The sequence below is a fragment of the Castor canadensis genome, chromosome 7, assembly GCF_047511655.1.
Source record: "Castor canadensis chromosome 7, mCasCan1.hap1v2, whole genome shotgun sequence".
Lineage (NCBI taxonomy): Eukaryota > Metazoa > Chordata > Mammalia > Rodentia > Castoridae > Castor > Castor canadensis.
Window position 1 is genome coordinate 107846365 of NC_133392.1, and position 14743 is coordinate 107861107.

At 38.3% G+C, this 14743-nt stretch overlaps 2 protein-coding genes across 26 annotated transcripts in view; one reads left to right on the forward strand and one right to left on the reverse strand.

The window, feature by feature from the left end:
* Slc35d1 (solute carrier family 35 member D1) overlaps window positions 1-3572 on the forward strand; it is a 41386-nt gene extending 37814 nt beyond the window's left edge. For both annotated transcript variants that reach the window (XM_074079827.1, XM_020170801.2), the window contains one exon: window positions 135-3572. In XM_074079827.1, coding sequence (XP_073935928.1) covers window positions 135-243 — 109 coding nt within the window. In that variant the 3' untranslated portion in view covers window positions 244-3572. The remainder of the gene's footprint in view (window positions 1-134) is intronic.
* Window positions 3573-10570: 6998 nt separating this feature from the next.
* The window catches only part of Mier1 (MIER1 transcriptional regulator), a 54986-nt gene continuing 50813 nt past the window's right edge, over window positions 10571-14743 (reverse strand). For 23 of the 24 annotated variants that reach the window (XM_074079813.1, XM_074079822.1, XM_074079810.1 and 20 more), the window contains one exon: window positions 10571-13832. In XM_074079813.1, coding sequence (XP_073935914.1) covers window positions 13504-13832 — 329 coding nt within the window. In that variant the 3' untranslated portion in view covers window positions 10571-13503. The remainder of the gene's footprint in view (window positions 13833-14743) is intronic. The other variant, XM_020170796.2, reaches the window with a different exon arrangement.

Below are 14743 nucleotides of genomic sequence, written 5' to 3' on the forward strand. Positions count from 1 at the left end.
GCATAGTATTCCATCATGTGAATTTATCCAATTTTCTATTGTGTAATGCTTACCTTTCATCTATTATTTTTGCTATTATAAGTATTATAAAACACTTCCTCTTCCCTCTTTCATGGTAGTTTTCTGTTTTGCAGCATTGCTGGGAGCCTGATATATTCTTACATCACTTTCACTGAAGAGCAGCTGAGCAAACAGTCAGAGGCCAGTAGCAAGCTGGACATTAAGGGGAAAGGAGCAGTGTGAACAGAGCATTGCTCCAACTCTGTGCCAAGTTGCTGATCAACGCAGAACACTGGCACTTCCTCCAGACTCTGAGATCTCTCAGTTACGCAGAGAGCACCGTTCCTTTGCACTTGCACAACAGAGCATTGATTGCTGCCTTTTCAAATTTTACCAGAGAAACTTATAACTGACTCTATTTTAAATGTGTTGTTTGAGTTAATTTATATCAGACTGGAAAATGTACTGGGCTTTTTAATTTATTTTTCTTCTACTCTGACAGTGAAATATCAGTGTTTTGAAAATATTTTATTCCATAGTTTGATATCCAGGTGTCCCTGAGAGCCACATCGCTCAAATTGCTGCAGCTCCTGGAGGCAGGTTAGCCTTTCTTCTGCTAGAAATGCAGCTGAATAGCTGAAATTTCTTTTTTTCGAATTGTATTTCTTAGGAGCACATTGTATTCATAACATCATCGTCTGGTGCAGTCACCAGAAACAACTTTGGCAGTAAAACAATGAGGTTTGCCTGTTTGCTTCCCTGAGCCCTCATGGGATGAGCTGAGTGCATTTCTTGAGACTGCCTTGACACTTTGTGATGCAGGAGGGGATAATGAAGGGATGGAGAGAGTAGGCCTTTTACTTGTGTATTCATCTGTTTCATTCACTCATTCAACTAAAGTGTACTGAGTGTGTGTGCCAGGCATTGTGTTGAGGGTGCAAAAGTTGTTGTAGGAGGTATCTGAAAGATCTCACTCCTGCCGCAGTGACTGAAGGTGAGACGAGAACTTGTTCTCCCCATCCATTCAGAAGGACTGGGACAATGAGTGAGATGTTTCAGCTCTCAGAACCAGCATGTCTGCAAATGGGACTAGAAACACCTGCCCTTCCTGCTCCATAACAGCGCGAGGCTGAAGAGCTGCATCCTATATCCAACTCCGCAGCAGCTCAGTGGTGACCCTTCTCTGCATGAGATTGGCAGGCAGGTAAGGGGACCTGCCTCCGTTTCCCTGCCTGCCTCCTCTGGGACTGGTTGCTCCTCCTCTTATCATCTTCTCAGGTATTGTGACCAGGGCCCACAATTTTGAATTATCTGGTGTGGGGGAAAGGCTAGTTTGGTGTTTTGTGTTGTCAGGGCTTGATCTTTTCCTGGCAGTGTTAGCATCCTCCCTCCTTCAGTGGCACGAGCATGAGAGTCCTTTGGACACACCTGCCTGTATCCTCTGCCCTTGGTTCACTTAATGAGCTTGCCAGCCTCTATCAGGACTGGTGCTGCTGCATCCTGGGAGAGCAGCTGTGAATGGGCATTGCCTGGATTGCCTGTTGGGGAGGGAAGTGTTCACTCAAACACAGCCCTGTAGCATGGCTCAGAGACATGCGTTGGCTTTGGGGATGAGTGTGTTTGCTGAGTTTGGTAGTGCAGTCTGCACTGGAGGCTGGAGGCCTTGCACGGGAGCACATACTAGCTTCTGTTTCATTGGGTTTAGAATCCACTGGGCTCTTTTGACCCAGGCAATTCATATTTTGGTGTCTCAACAGGACTAGGAGAGTTTTAATTTTTGTTTTCTATTTGAAAAATCATGTTTGTAGGATCCAACTTAAATGTAGGTTAAAAAAATACACCTGCAAATTTACTGTAATCCTCTTGTATCAGGAATCCATGGAAGGTTTTGTTCAATAGAGCTGAGAGTAGACAGAATAGTAGTTTCACATCAGAAAGTACTATTCGGAAGAGTACCTAGGACTTTGGGCCTCATTCAGTGAGTGAAGTCTTAGTGAGCAGCTGTTGTATATCAAGCTTGGGGAAACATGAGTGGGACACAGTTTCTGCTATTAGAGGTGGTGACCTGGCCCCTAAATGAGAGAGGAAGCACATGAAGAGAATTTGTGAGCAAGATCTGAGGTACAGTTATCAGTGCCACTGATTCTCAGTGATCCACCTCCAGAGGAACGCAGTGTTTCAATCTTAAAGGACTTCTGTAACTCAGTAGTCAGCCCTGTAGTTGAGATCAGCGACATGGCTCTTAGAATTCTGTCAGTAGCCCAAGTTCTTCCTTCCCAACTGTACATACTCTTTTTTTGTATTTTTGGTGGGACTGGGGTTTGAACTCAGGGCTTTGCGCTTGCAAAAAAGGTGCTCTACTGCATGAGCCACACCTTTAGTCTATTTTTGTCTGGTTATTTTGGAGATGGGTCTCTAGAACTATTTGCCTGGAGTGGCCTGGTGGCCTTGTGATCCTACCGATCTTAGCCTCCCAAGTAGCTAGGATTGCAGGCATGAGCCAGTGGCGCCCAGCCCTACTGCATATATGCTTAACCTCCCCATAACTAATTATGGTTCCTCCTATAAACAAATAGACTGCGATTGATTTTTCCCTTCCTAAGGGGAAAATATTCAGAATAAATGAGGCAATGACTATAAAACAAACCTAGCACAATGTCTAGTACATATTAGGCCCTAAATGCAGCCATGTCATTTCCTGGTCAGAGAGGCACAAACAAGATTCGTAATTTGTGCTTTTCAAATGCTTTTTCAAACACACACAGTGTGTGTGTTTCTAGAAAAACATGACCGTGTACTGCACTGCCTGAGTACTGACATCACGGCTTCTGTCCACTTTTGTTTCCTTTAAAAAAAAACCAAAAAAACCTACTGAATATAATGGTCACGGTGTGGTACAGATGTTGATACCTATTTTTTTAAAAGAACAAAATTACTTTCATGTTAAGATAGTAAATTTCAAAAAATGAAAGCTGTTTTCTATCTCAGAAGAAAACTCTTTTCTATCTCTTAATGAAAATTCAGTTAAAAAGCAACAACAAAAACAAAACTCCCAGTGTTCTCAGTGTATCAACTGATGGTGGCTCCCACACAGGCCAGAACTTCCTTGGTCCCCTCTGAGTTAAATGCACTTACCTCGTGCTGCCTCTGCCTCTGTGCTCATCACAGTTGTGGCGATTGGTGGGTCTCTTTGTCATCACTGTTTTCTAAACCTGCCTTCTAGTGCTGTTAGGATGCTACTTTGTGGTGTGCGATATTCTATGGTTTTGTTTTGTTTAAGTTTTGTTCGTTTTGAAAATACTTTTTAAAAAGAAATCTACTACTGTCTCTTCAAAAATGTTTCTAGAAATTATTTTGTCCACAAATGTTTTCTTTCTCATACTGATCAACTGGTTTTTGTCTACAAATGTTAGTCTCTCATATTTTTCCAATATATAGATTCTATTTACCAATTTATTTAGTGTTTTTAAAAGGTACTGAGGATTGAGATATGTAAATCAGGTGACATAAACATGAAAATTATGTGCCTAAATATTTTTGTAATGGTGTCAAATAAATACCTTTTCCTGAAAGTGTGTATTAGAATTTCTTTCTAAATGAATACAAAAACTAATGGAGACAGAATTCTTCTCACACTTGAGAGAACAGCATCCAGTTAATTGATTAAGGCCTAGTAACAGGAGAATACTGTTTTCCATAGGAATGCTTTACAAAAAGAAAAGTCTCATCTGATTAAATACTCGCTGTCGTTGGCATACCTCGTGTCAATTTGAAGAAAAGAAATGCTAACTTTTCTGCTTTCAGAATGCTTCACCTGTATGATCAGCTTTCCTAGCGTCTGAGTAGCTTTACTTGATAAGAAGTCAAAAATAAAACATGTTCATTGAGAAGAGCCACTTTGGTACAGGTGCAGGTAGACACTACACAGAGGTACATTAAGGCCTGTCAGAGGGAAGAGTACATTAAAGACACCTAAAACAAAAGAAAAAACAAGCTTGTAGAATACATATAAATTTACTACCTTGCCTGTTTTGAGTGTACAGCTCAGTGTTTGGTATATCCACAGTGCTGTGCAGTCAGTCTCCATATTTTTTTCGTTTTGCTAAACGGAATCTGTACTCATTAAACAAAATGTTCTCATTCTGTGCCTCTGGAGTGGAGTATTTCAGGTAACTTACTCAAGTGTGATTACATGGTATTTGTCTTTTTTGTGACTGGTTTATTTCAGGTAACTGTTCTCAAGTTCATCTATGTAGCATTCTATCAGAATTTCCTTTAAGGCTGAGAAATACACCGTTGTACGTACATAACACATTTTGTCTGTTGATGGGTTGCTTCACCTGTTGGCTTTTGTGACTAATGTTGCTATGAGCCATAGTCTCAAGAAACCGCTTTCAGTTCTCTTGCATGTGCACCCAGACTTGGAATTGTTGGGTGATGTAGGATTGCTACTTGTGAGGAACCACCATACCCTTTCCATTATGGCTGTACTCTTTCACATTCCCAACAGTCACAAGGGGTCTGATTTTTCCATCCTCATTCACACTTGCCATTTTCTGTTTGGATAATAGCCATCCGTATGGGGTGAGGTAATGGGCTCATTGTGGTTTTGATTCGTAGTTCCCTAATGAGCAGTGATGATAACGTACCTTTTCATATGTGTGTTGGACATTTATATTTCTCTGTTGGAGAAATATTTAAGCCCATTTTCCACTCTTTGATCAGGCTGTTTTTGGAATCAATGAGTAATGGGAGTTCTTTATATATTCTTTTTTTTAACTTTATCAAATACATATTATTTGCAAATATTTTATCCTTTTCACTGTTGATTATGTCCTTTGATGCAGAGAATTTTTAAATTTTGTGTAGTCCAGTTTATCTAGTTACACTTCTATTGCCTGTGCTTTTTGGTGGCATATCCAAGGAATCATTACCAAATGCAAAGTCATGAAGCTTTTTCCTTTTCTCCTAAGAGATTTATGATGTTAGGTTTTATGATTAGCTCTTGAACACATTTTAAGTTAAATGTCATTTTGGTTGTTTCATTTTGGTGGTACTGGAGAGGTTTTTTTTTTTGTTTTTTTTTTCTCCAGTATTGGGGCTTGAACTCAGGGCCTTCACCTTGAAGCCACTCCACCAGCCCTATTTTTGTGAAGGGTTTTTCAAGATGGAGTCTCATGAGCTTTTTGCCCAGGCTGGCTTTGAATCGTGATCCTCCTTATCTCTGCCTCTTGAGTAGCTAGGATTACAGATGTAAGCCACCAGTGCCTGGCTATGGTATTGGAGTTTGAACTCAGGGCCTTATGTTTGCTAGTCATCTGCTCTACTACTTGATCACACCCCAGCCCTTAAGTTAATTTATATGATACAAAGTAAGGGTCCAACTTCATGCTTTTGCATGTGTATATCCAGTTTTCCCAACTTTTTTGAAGAGACTGTATATAAGGCATGCATTTCATCAACTTTTAAAAATCCTTAGTTTGGCTGTTCATAATAATTTGTTCTTCATAATTTGTCAAAAGGTATATGCTTTTTGTCATTGGGCCTTTGACTGGCTTCCTGCCTCACTGGGCTTCCTCGCAGCACTTGCCAGATACTTACGGTTTGAGGTCCATCCATCCATCAGGACACAACCTTATTTTACAAATAAAGCTTAGGGAAGATCAATTGCCTATGTGGTTGTGGGAGGCATATTCAAACTCTAGTCAGTCTGACTCAAAACCCCTTTGGTCTTCATGAATCATGCTAGGTTCTTGTTCTCCTACTTTGCCTTTACTAGATGTGGTACCACACTGATCACCACTGTATGCTTATCAGATGCTGTTCATTCAGTGTTCAGACGCAGTACATTTTTTAAAGCTTAGGAATGAGCTGGAGGCTGGTTGGATCTAAGAAGACCAACAGCTGTGCCTTTTCAGCTGTTTGATGATGCCCTCTGGAGGCACCATTTTGGGGAATAAACGACAGGAAGCAGTTTGGTTTGCTAGGAGGAAAAAACAATTTGGTTACGGTCAACTGGGTTCGTTTACTGTTGTTAGCTCTTTTAAAACATGCTTTGTACTTGGTCTTTACTGTATCACTGGTGTACAGAAACAAGGGTAAGTGATTTGCCTAGCCCTGCTCAACTGAGAAATTTAAATCTGGATTTTGATTTCAAAACTCTTTTATTTCCAAAGAGTACATTCCAGATAACATGTCTTTGTTAAGACAATGCAAAAAGAAGATTCTGTCAGGACTGCCTTATCATGCTTGCTTATCCTCAGGTAATTCATTTTTTCCATGAATACCCTAGACAATGTAAAAATAATGACAGAATCATCAAAGTCTATCTGAGATATGTGTAAGAATGTGTGGGAGGAGGAATTTCATTTTCCCTGGGAAAAGTAGGAAGGAAAAGGCTTCCTCCGGGAAATACCATTTGAGAGGACTCTTTGTGTACAACTAGAATTTAAGATATTGGAGGAGACAGTCCTCCAGCATTTTAGGACCTCTGTACCTACTTCCCCCAGTCTGGAACTTTGTCAAAACGCATCCTCCCTTGCTGTTACAGCACATGCCTTCACCTCTGTGGTGAAGCTCCACCAGCATGTGTTGAAGCTCCACCAGCATGGGGTGGAGCTCAGGGGTGGAACACTTGCAAAGCCTGGTCTGATCCCTAGCACGCACGCACGCACGCGCGCGCGCGCACACACACACACACACACACACACACGCATTCTTCAGCACTTGTCTAATCAGATTTAGGCCCAACATCTACAAACAAGTAGGTCTTTGTGTTCAGGTAGGCACACAGTGTTTGCTGAATGAGTTCTCTAGACAGACTTGCCAATAGCTACATTGTTTTTTGGTGGGGGAGCATAGCAAGACATAAGCACCCCCATCTGCACTTTAGAAGGCTAAGACCAGCTGAAGTATTTGAATTATATGCTCAAGATCAGAGATTGGCAAATTCAGATGTCTCACAGGGCAGGCAGGTGGAGTGGATCTGAATGAATGCAGTTGATACAGTAATGGTAGGACTGGTCGCCTGCTCCAAAGGCATTGATATATAGAGACTTGGCCTCCTGGCAGCCAGTGTAACTAAGCTGAGGACCTACTCTGGATCTTATTTACACTGTATCAGGGTCACTGGGGATGCTCTGCAGAGGAGGAGGGGACATGGAGGGGCAGGACTGAGGTAGGTGCATCAGGCCTAGGAGACTATTGTACAAGTGGACCTGAGGTCCTGACGTGTGGTTGTGAACACACAGAAGAGAAACCAAAGAGAAAAAGAACCTGAATTATTTTAGGAGGTAGAATAGGTAATGATGAAGTCTTTTTTTTTTTTTAAATAGTAAAGATATGGTGGTGCTCCCTAGAATAAGCGGGAAAGTATGGTATTTGTGGAAGAAATGTCACATTACTTATTTCTGTAAATCAAAATAAATCCGAGTCCCTGTTTTGGCCACCTTCCATGAAATTCAGTGCCAGTCCTTCCCTGAGGTCACACAAGGCCCAAGAGAGTTAATTACCTGGTGCCTGGGAAAATACTAGAGGGACTTTGTAGTTTGAATTCCATCGGTCACTGAACTTCTGACACATGGCACCACAGATCCCAAATTCTGGCTAGTAGTTTCTATTATTGAAATTCCAGTGCCTGGAGTCCAGCCTGTCTTATACCCACCCCATGTAGTTATTCCTCCTCCTGCTATGCACAGTGCTTACTTTTTGTTTTTCCCCCCAAATTGACAGAATTTCTCTTCTCTAGAACTCAGACTTGTGCTAGACTAGTTTGCAGGCTACATCTGTTTTTTCAGCTGAATACAAAAACCTGACTTGGGAAAATAGGCAAACAAAATTCAGACAAATCTGTGAAGTCTTGTAACTTCTCAAGATGGCTCACTTTCCTCATTTGGAAACTGGGGAGAATAATAAGAGTGGTGGTTTATAGTGCCACATGCAGTTCCTGTAACAGCAATCACATAACAGTGGTGGATGATTTGTTTAATTCACCTTTTCTGAGACTAGAACACATTCTTTTTGAGGGAATGTCTCTTCAATTCTAGCGAAATGACTCACAAGGAAGCTGCCATCAAATGATGAAGACTTACCTGCCTACCCACAACAGCAAATTTGCTTAAGGGTGGCGAACAGTCCCCCTACCCTGACCATAGGTACTTACTGGACAAAGACTGAGCCCATGGTCCTGACATGGCCATCAGGAGGGGAAGAATCATGCCAACCCAAAAGGGCATCTGTGACACATGCCATGAGACTTCTTTGGTAAGGGGGTGTGACAACTGTAGTTCCACCACTCAGAAGTAACTTTTACAGCATATGACCTTTATTTTTACTGTGCATACATATGGAGGAAAACATTCCTTTCACAAAAATACGTCATCCTGCTCTTTTCCCTCATAGGTACAACTGATACAACTAAGTTGTTTTATTTTTTGGTCCAGTACTTGCACTAGCCATTTAGGAATTCGCAGACATAGCCCAAGTACTTTTACAGTGCATATAGAGGCAATAAAGAAGAAACCACACGGCAAGGCAGCTCAGGAAGCTCCTGATTCAGGCTGTTTAAAAGCTCAGAATCACCAGCCACCCAAATAAATTTCCATCATCTATAAATATGTGCTCAGAGGGGATTAATAGAGTATTTAAAAAATAAATTTAAAAGAGCATTCTTAGAATGACTGGCACCACTATAGATTGTTAGCCAGACTGGTTTCCCATGTTCATTCAGCCAAAGCCCAGCTGGAGACAAGGGTAGGACTAAGGTACTATGGAGCTGTTCTTTGGAATAACTGCTTATAAGAAACCTAGATTTCCTGGTCAGGAATTTAAACTGGCTTAGATTACTCTGACACTACTGTCTGCTTGATTTCCTCCACTTTCTGGAAGAAGGCACTCCCAAATCTGCCCAGATGTACTTTTTCTCTTTGAAAGTTTAAGTATATAATCTTCATATTAATCCAAAGTCCATCTTCTTTCAGGGAGAAAGGAGCGAACTATTTATCTTGGAAATACTTGAAGTCTGCAAACTTAAGTTCATCAGTATGTAGAATAATATATTATTAAGCCACCTCTATTTAGTCAACCAGTGTTACCAATGATGAGAAAGCCAGAGTCAATCTGTAAAATCAGGACAAATTTACATTAGGCCCCACCTCAAGTTCAGCAAATCAGGACACTCTCTACCATGTAGTGCTCTGGGTACTGAATTACAAGAAAAGGGTGAGTCCTGAATCACCCACAAATTATAAAATAATCAACTTTGCAGTTAGTATTAAAAACAAATGGTATTTGGAGGGAAATCATGCATTTCTTTCATGTTGGTTAATTTCTAACAAACATTAAGTCCAAGAAAAGTCTTACTTAGCTAGAATTACATGCCAAAGAAGCAGGCAAACTCTTATTTTCCTGAAATCATGCCTACTCCTCTCTGTACTCAGCATGTACTTCTATCCTGACACTTCTCTGTTGCTCTGCAAGAAAAGGACATGCCACATCCCTGAAGTCACAAGCCAAGCATCGTACTTGGCACAAGTATAGGCCCAAATATTTACTGGACACTAGGGTATAGGGAAACACAAATGAATATGAAAGAACCTTCACCATCAATTTGGGTGAAGGAAAATCAGAATTTGGTACCAGTTTTTATGGCTTCAATGTTTTTCATCTTTACAAATGTGTTCAAATTACTTCTTACTCAATAAAAGAAAAATTACATTTTAAGCACATTTAAGTCATAGGAGCCATGTAAAAGTCATACTCATAAAGAAAAAAACTCCGTATCCAAACAAATGTCAAAAGATCCATACAATATGAAGGGGACATAATTTATGGCGACCTATTAGGTTAATCCAGATTTTAAAATACATGAAATCAGGTAAGTTGGGTAGATGACCCATTAAGATTTTTCACAAGATGAACTTGATTTAAAAACAGCTGATTTTTATAGTAAAAAATTCAAGCCATCAGAATTTTGATAGACAAAGCAATATTGTCAGAATACAAAAAATAAAGTTAAAACTTAAAAATTCCTATTTATTCTCATATGGACACACTGGCATTTCTGGTGAATATGGATTAGTTGGGAAAACCTTAGTATTTCTGCTTTGGTATTTAATAGTGATACAGTGTTAGTTACACACCCTGGGGACATTAGCACACATCTAGTGCCTATGGAAGTTCACTCACCTTCAGTTACTCCAAGTGCCCACCCTGACAGCAAAGCAACTATTGTGGCAAAACAAGTTTTATTTTGCAAAATATTCTGTAATATGAACTCCACTGGAATAAAGAGAACAAATAAAATTTTAGTTATATAGTCCAGTGAAAGAGAAACAGTGAATACAGGTCTATCTAGGGAGAATAAAAGACAAGAATGCAGCACCCAGTATCAGGTAATGAAGACCAAGAGCCACTGAAAAATGCCCAGGGCACTATGCACAGGAGCAGAAGGGACATGGTTGGTATACGTATGTGGGGTAAGGAATGTGCACCACAAAGATTTAAAAATCTGCGATTAAAACCCAATGAATTAAGGGAAGGAAAATCATTCACACCACATTATGTATGCAAATATGTTTAAAAAATATTTTAATAAGCATATTCAGAATGGCAGAAGGAAACTGGAGAAGGGAAATATTTTACAGTGCAAAATTACTATGCTTAAATTTAAAAACATCGAATTCATAATTTTAAATGACTATTTAAATATTACTTCAAATACATTTTAAATCTCAACAGATGTGTTGAACTGAGTTGCGGATTCTGAACCCTATTTGAAAACACATCACAAAACAAAATACCATTCCAAATGAAAATAACAGTACTTTGCTGGGGTGGGAATGGGGTGAGGGGACTAAGTAACTATGAACAAAGGCTTCTTTTCCCAATGCAATTTGTCAGGAGTTCAAGAGTTATAAAATGTACTAAATCTTAAGCAAATTAAACTCATAATATTATTAGAATTTTAAAAAAATAGTGCAATGAATGACTTATCAAGTTATAATGGCTGCATTATGAAGAACAAAGTGTGAAATACCTGTGGAGACACAAAATACAATTAAATATCCACGAAAAGCTCAGCAATATGTATTATAATAGTGGAATGTCTTTCATTATGCATACATTAAAAAGATTAAGAAAACTTCCTAACACTTACACGTGTGCCACATTTGCCAACATGCCTGAGAATCTACTTAAAACATTCCTATAGTAGTTTGCAAGTATTTTGCAAGCCTGCAAACAAGATGCATCTTTTTTTAAAAAAGTGAAAATGGCACCTCTAATGTTCCAATAATTTAAAAAGTACAGAATCATTATTCTTTAAAAACATTTCTACAGGCCATCTCTGACAAAGAGCTTGGATGCTTTGGATTCATTTAATAAAATCTGATTTAGAAAATGGATAGTAGTTGGGTATGGTGGTGCGCATCTGCAATCCCAGCACTCAGGAGACTTGAGGCAGAAGGATCGTATGTTTAAGGCCAGCCTGGGATACACAGTGGGTTTTCAGACCAGCCTGGACTAAACAGCGAGACCTTGTCTCAAAAACCAACAAAACTCCCTCAAAACAAAAAAGAAAAACCCTCCCCAAACCAACACACACACACACACACACACACACACACACACACACACACACACACACACGGAAAAAACCAAAGCAAAATCAATTTAAAAAAAAAAAACACCTGGATTATATGGATTGGGACCATATGCTAAAGCTACTGCCATTCTGGATAAATTAATGTTTTAAGTAAAATAAAAACGAAAAACTCATGCTTCCCAACACTTCCACTCAAAACTTAAATGATTTACTTGGATAATTATGTAACAAGAGTGAAAGGACACTACATGAAGTCAAGTGTTGTAAAGTGGCTTTTAACACTGTTTGAGAAGGGGGCAGTCTGAACAAATGTGATGGTAATACTTTGTGGGGTGAAGGCCTACATGATCATTCCTCAGTGCCTCTACTCCATCAACATTAGACAGCTGCGCCCTTAAAAACAAGACCACAGATTTCTTTTAAAAAGGCATTGGCTCTTGAACTGATGGCTGAAAATGAATTAGAAGAAGCATTTGGAGTTATGCCTGTTTAAGAAAAGAATAGTTAATAATCTTTTATAAAAGTTTGGATATAGGTTGGTCTATCAGCTGTATAAAACTACACTTTTTAACAAGAATTTTGCACTAAAAATAAAATGGCACCCTTAACACAAGGCTATAAACATGGATAATCCTATTCACACACAGCAATGATTTTCATTTTTGAAAAAACATTACCAAATCTGAAAAACTGGCTTATACCTGGAAAAGTCTGAAAACTCCTCAAACTCCATCACTTTCTCCTGATAAAATCAATTACTGTTGTCTGCCAACAGTTTTTACTTGGGTGTGCCAATATCTAAATATCACTTGACCTTTCCCCTTCTGTTGATTTAATGGGAAATATTACAATGCATAAAAAACAACTGAACAGGATTCTAGTCAGCGCAACACATTTAAGCACTTAAGCTGACAACAAACCTTTGTTTTGCTTAAAAATAATTTTGAAAATTATAGCAAATGCAAAACAAACTGAGCCAATCTAAGTATCATGCTTAATTTCAGAATTTTCAAACTATTTATTCTTAAGTAGAAATTTGAAAAACAAATTTTCATAATCCTTTATGAATGCTTTTACCACCTGGATAAGAAACATGACTTAGTTAACTACACAAACACTTAAAAATTCATTAGAAAAACCTTAGCAAAATAAAATGAAAGCTGACAGACTTAGAATATCAATTCCTCTCATAAAAGTTTACCAACTGTACAAGTTAAGAAAATTATACAAGCTTTTGTATTAAGAAAGGACAGCTCAGTCAAGACATATGTACTGTAAAAATCTTTCAAAGGCTACAAAGAATCTGGAAAAATACAGAATGTATTTCTTAAGCCCAGATAAGAATATGGAAAGACATCATTGATGTCAACAATTTTACATATACAAACCTGACTTGGTTTATTTTAAAACTTCTATATATAAAAAAATCATGCTAGCATAACTTTCAGGATTCATAAGGGTTTCCTTAATAATGACACTCAATTTGTATGGAGAGAAAAATGTCTCCTGTAAAGACATTTCAAGAAAATCAGAAAAACTGGTGTTAAAGGAGAAATGTGAACTTGATTTTTGAAATTCCTCCATATCACACTAAGGAAAAATTACCTTGTAGTGAATTTTAATAATTAATACCTCAAATGAGAAGGTACAGATATGTCTTTAGATTAAATTTACTGAGCCAGTTTTTATCTTGTTAAAAGGGTCTTTGACAGTTTTAAAGTAAAAGAACCTGCAAAAGTAGAATTACTAAGTCTTATTTCCTGAAGTTAGGACTCAAATCAAATTTTTGAATTTTTACCCACTGCTTCAAGAAAATCAATTTTTTTAAGGTTAACCCATCAACCCTGAAAATTGTAGTCATATCAGAATTTACTCCAAAGAAAGTAAAACAGTTGTAAAATTTAGTCATCTGTGTTTTCAAGTCCTTCAAATTTTCCGTGTGAGACTGTTTCTTGGAAAAATTCAGAGGAACCAGGACTTTCTTTTCCACTGCTGTTTACTCTTCGTCTTTTGGCAGGTCTTTCACTTTTTTCATCAAAATCATTTTCATGTCTTGCAGTCATATGGCCAAGTTTTGGGTCAGTGGTAAGGTTATCTGTTTCATAACCATTAGTATCCATATCTGCATGAAGTGGTTTCTTATTTCCACCTGTTGGTCCGTTAACATGTAACCCTTCAACCTTTATTTCTTCTTTGTTTAATATTTCACCTGGTCCATTAGATGACACTCCTAAGTTGGAAGAGAGATAAATGAAACTCCTAATACTAAAAAGTTAAACGAGTAAGCTCTTTACTATAAAACAGCTACTGCAAAATGGCTTATCAAGGAAGGTTTATGTTTTATGGGTTGTTGTGAAAATTAAGTTAACAAATATAAAAGGACAAAGACCAGAATTTGGAATTTGTTAAAAGCATTCTAGTTATTATTGACAACAAATAGTCATTGGATCCAGCAGTCTAATTAAGCTGACTTAATAAACTATTAAGATTTAGCAAGAGGGGTATGACTTTCTAAAATCATGTCAAAACAAAAATCAGTGTTCTTTATTATGGAAGAGTAAGTTTACTACTGCCATTTAAAAACCAAGATGCCATGAGCATATTCTTATGTAAATCTCGAAAAGAGCAGCACATACTATATATAAGCGAATTCAAATAATCTGTCATAATGACACATACTCTGGAAAGTGCTCACTGTGAATAAAAATCCTAGTTGCAGTGGTAGTGCACACACAAGAACTCAGGAGAAGGAGACAAGAGTACCAAGAATTTGAGGCCAGCCTGGGCTATGTAGTGAGACCTGGTCTCAAAAACAAAACCCAACAAACAAAAGTCCTCCAGAATAGGTAAGGAAAGTGAAAGTTTAATTATTCTCATAAAAGTAGTAACAGAAAGATACCAGAGTTGACTGCAAAATGGGATACAAATTTTGATGACAGGAAGTAAAATACAGGATAAGCTAGCGATGGTTAAATTTTAGTTACCTGACAAGTATTCCTAAAGCCTCAAATTTTACATTTTGATTGGAAAAAAAACTATTGACTTTTCCTCAACTCAAAACTGAACTCAAAATCATAAATACATGTAGGGATGTGGTATCGTATCATACTGAAGCAACAATTCTGGAGCATCAAGTCCAAA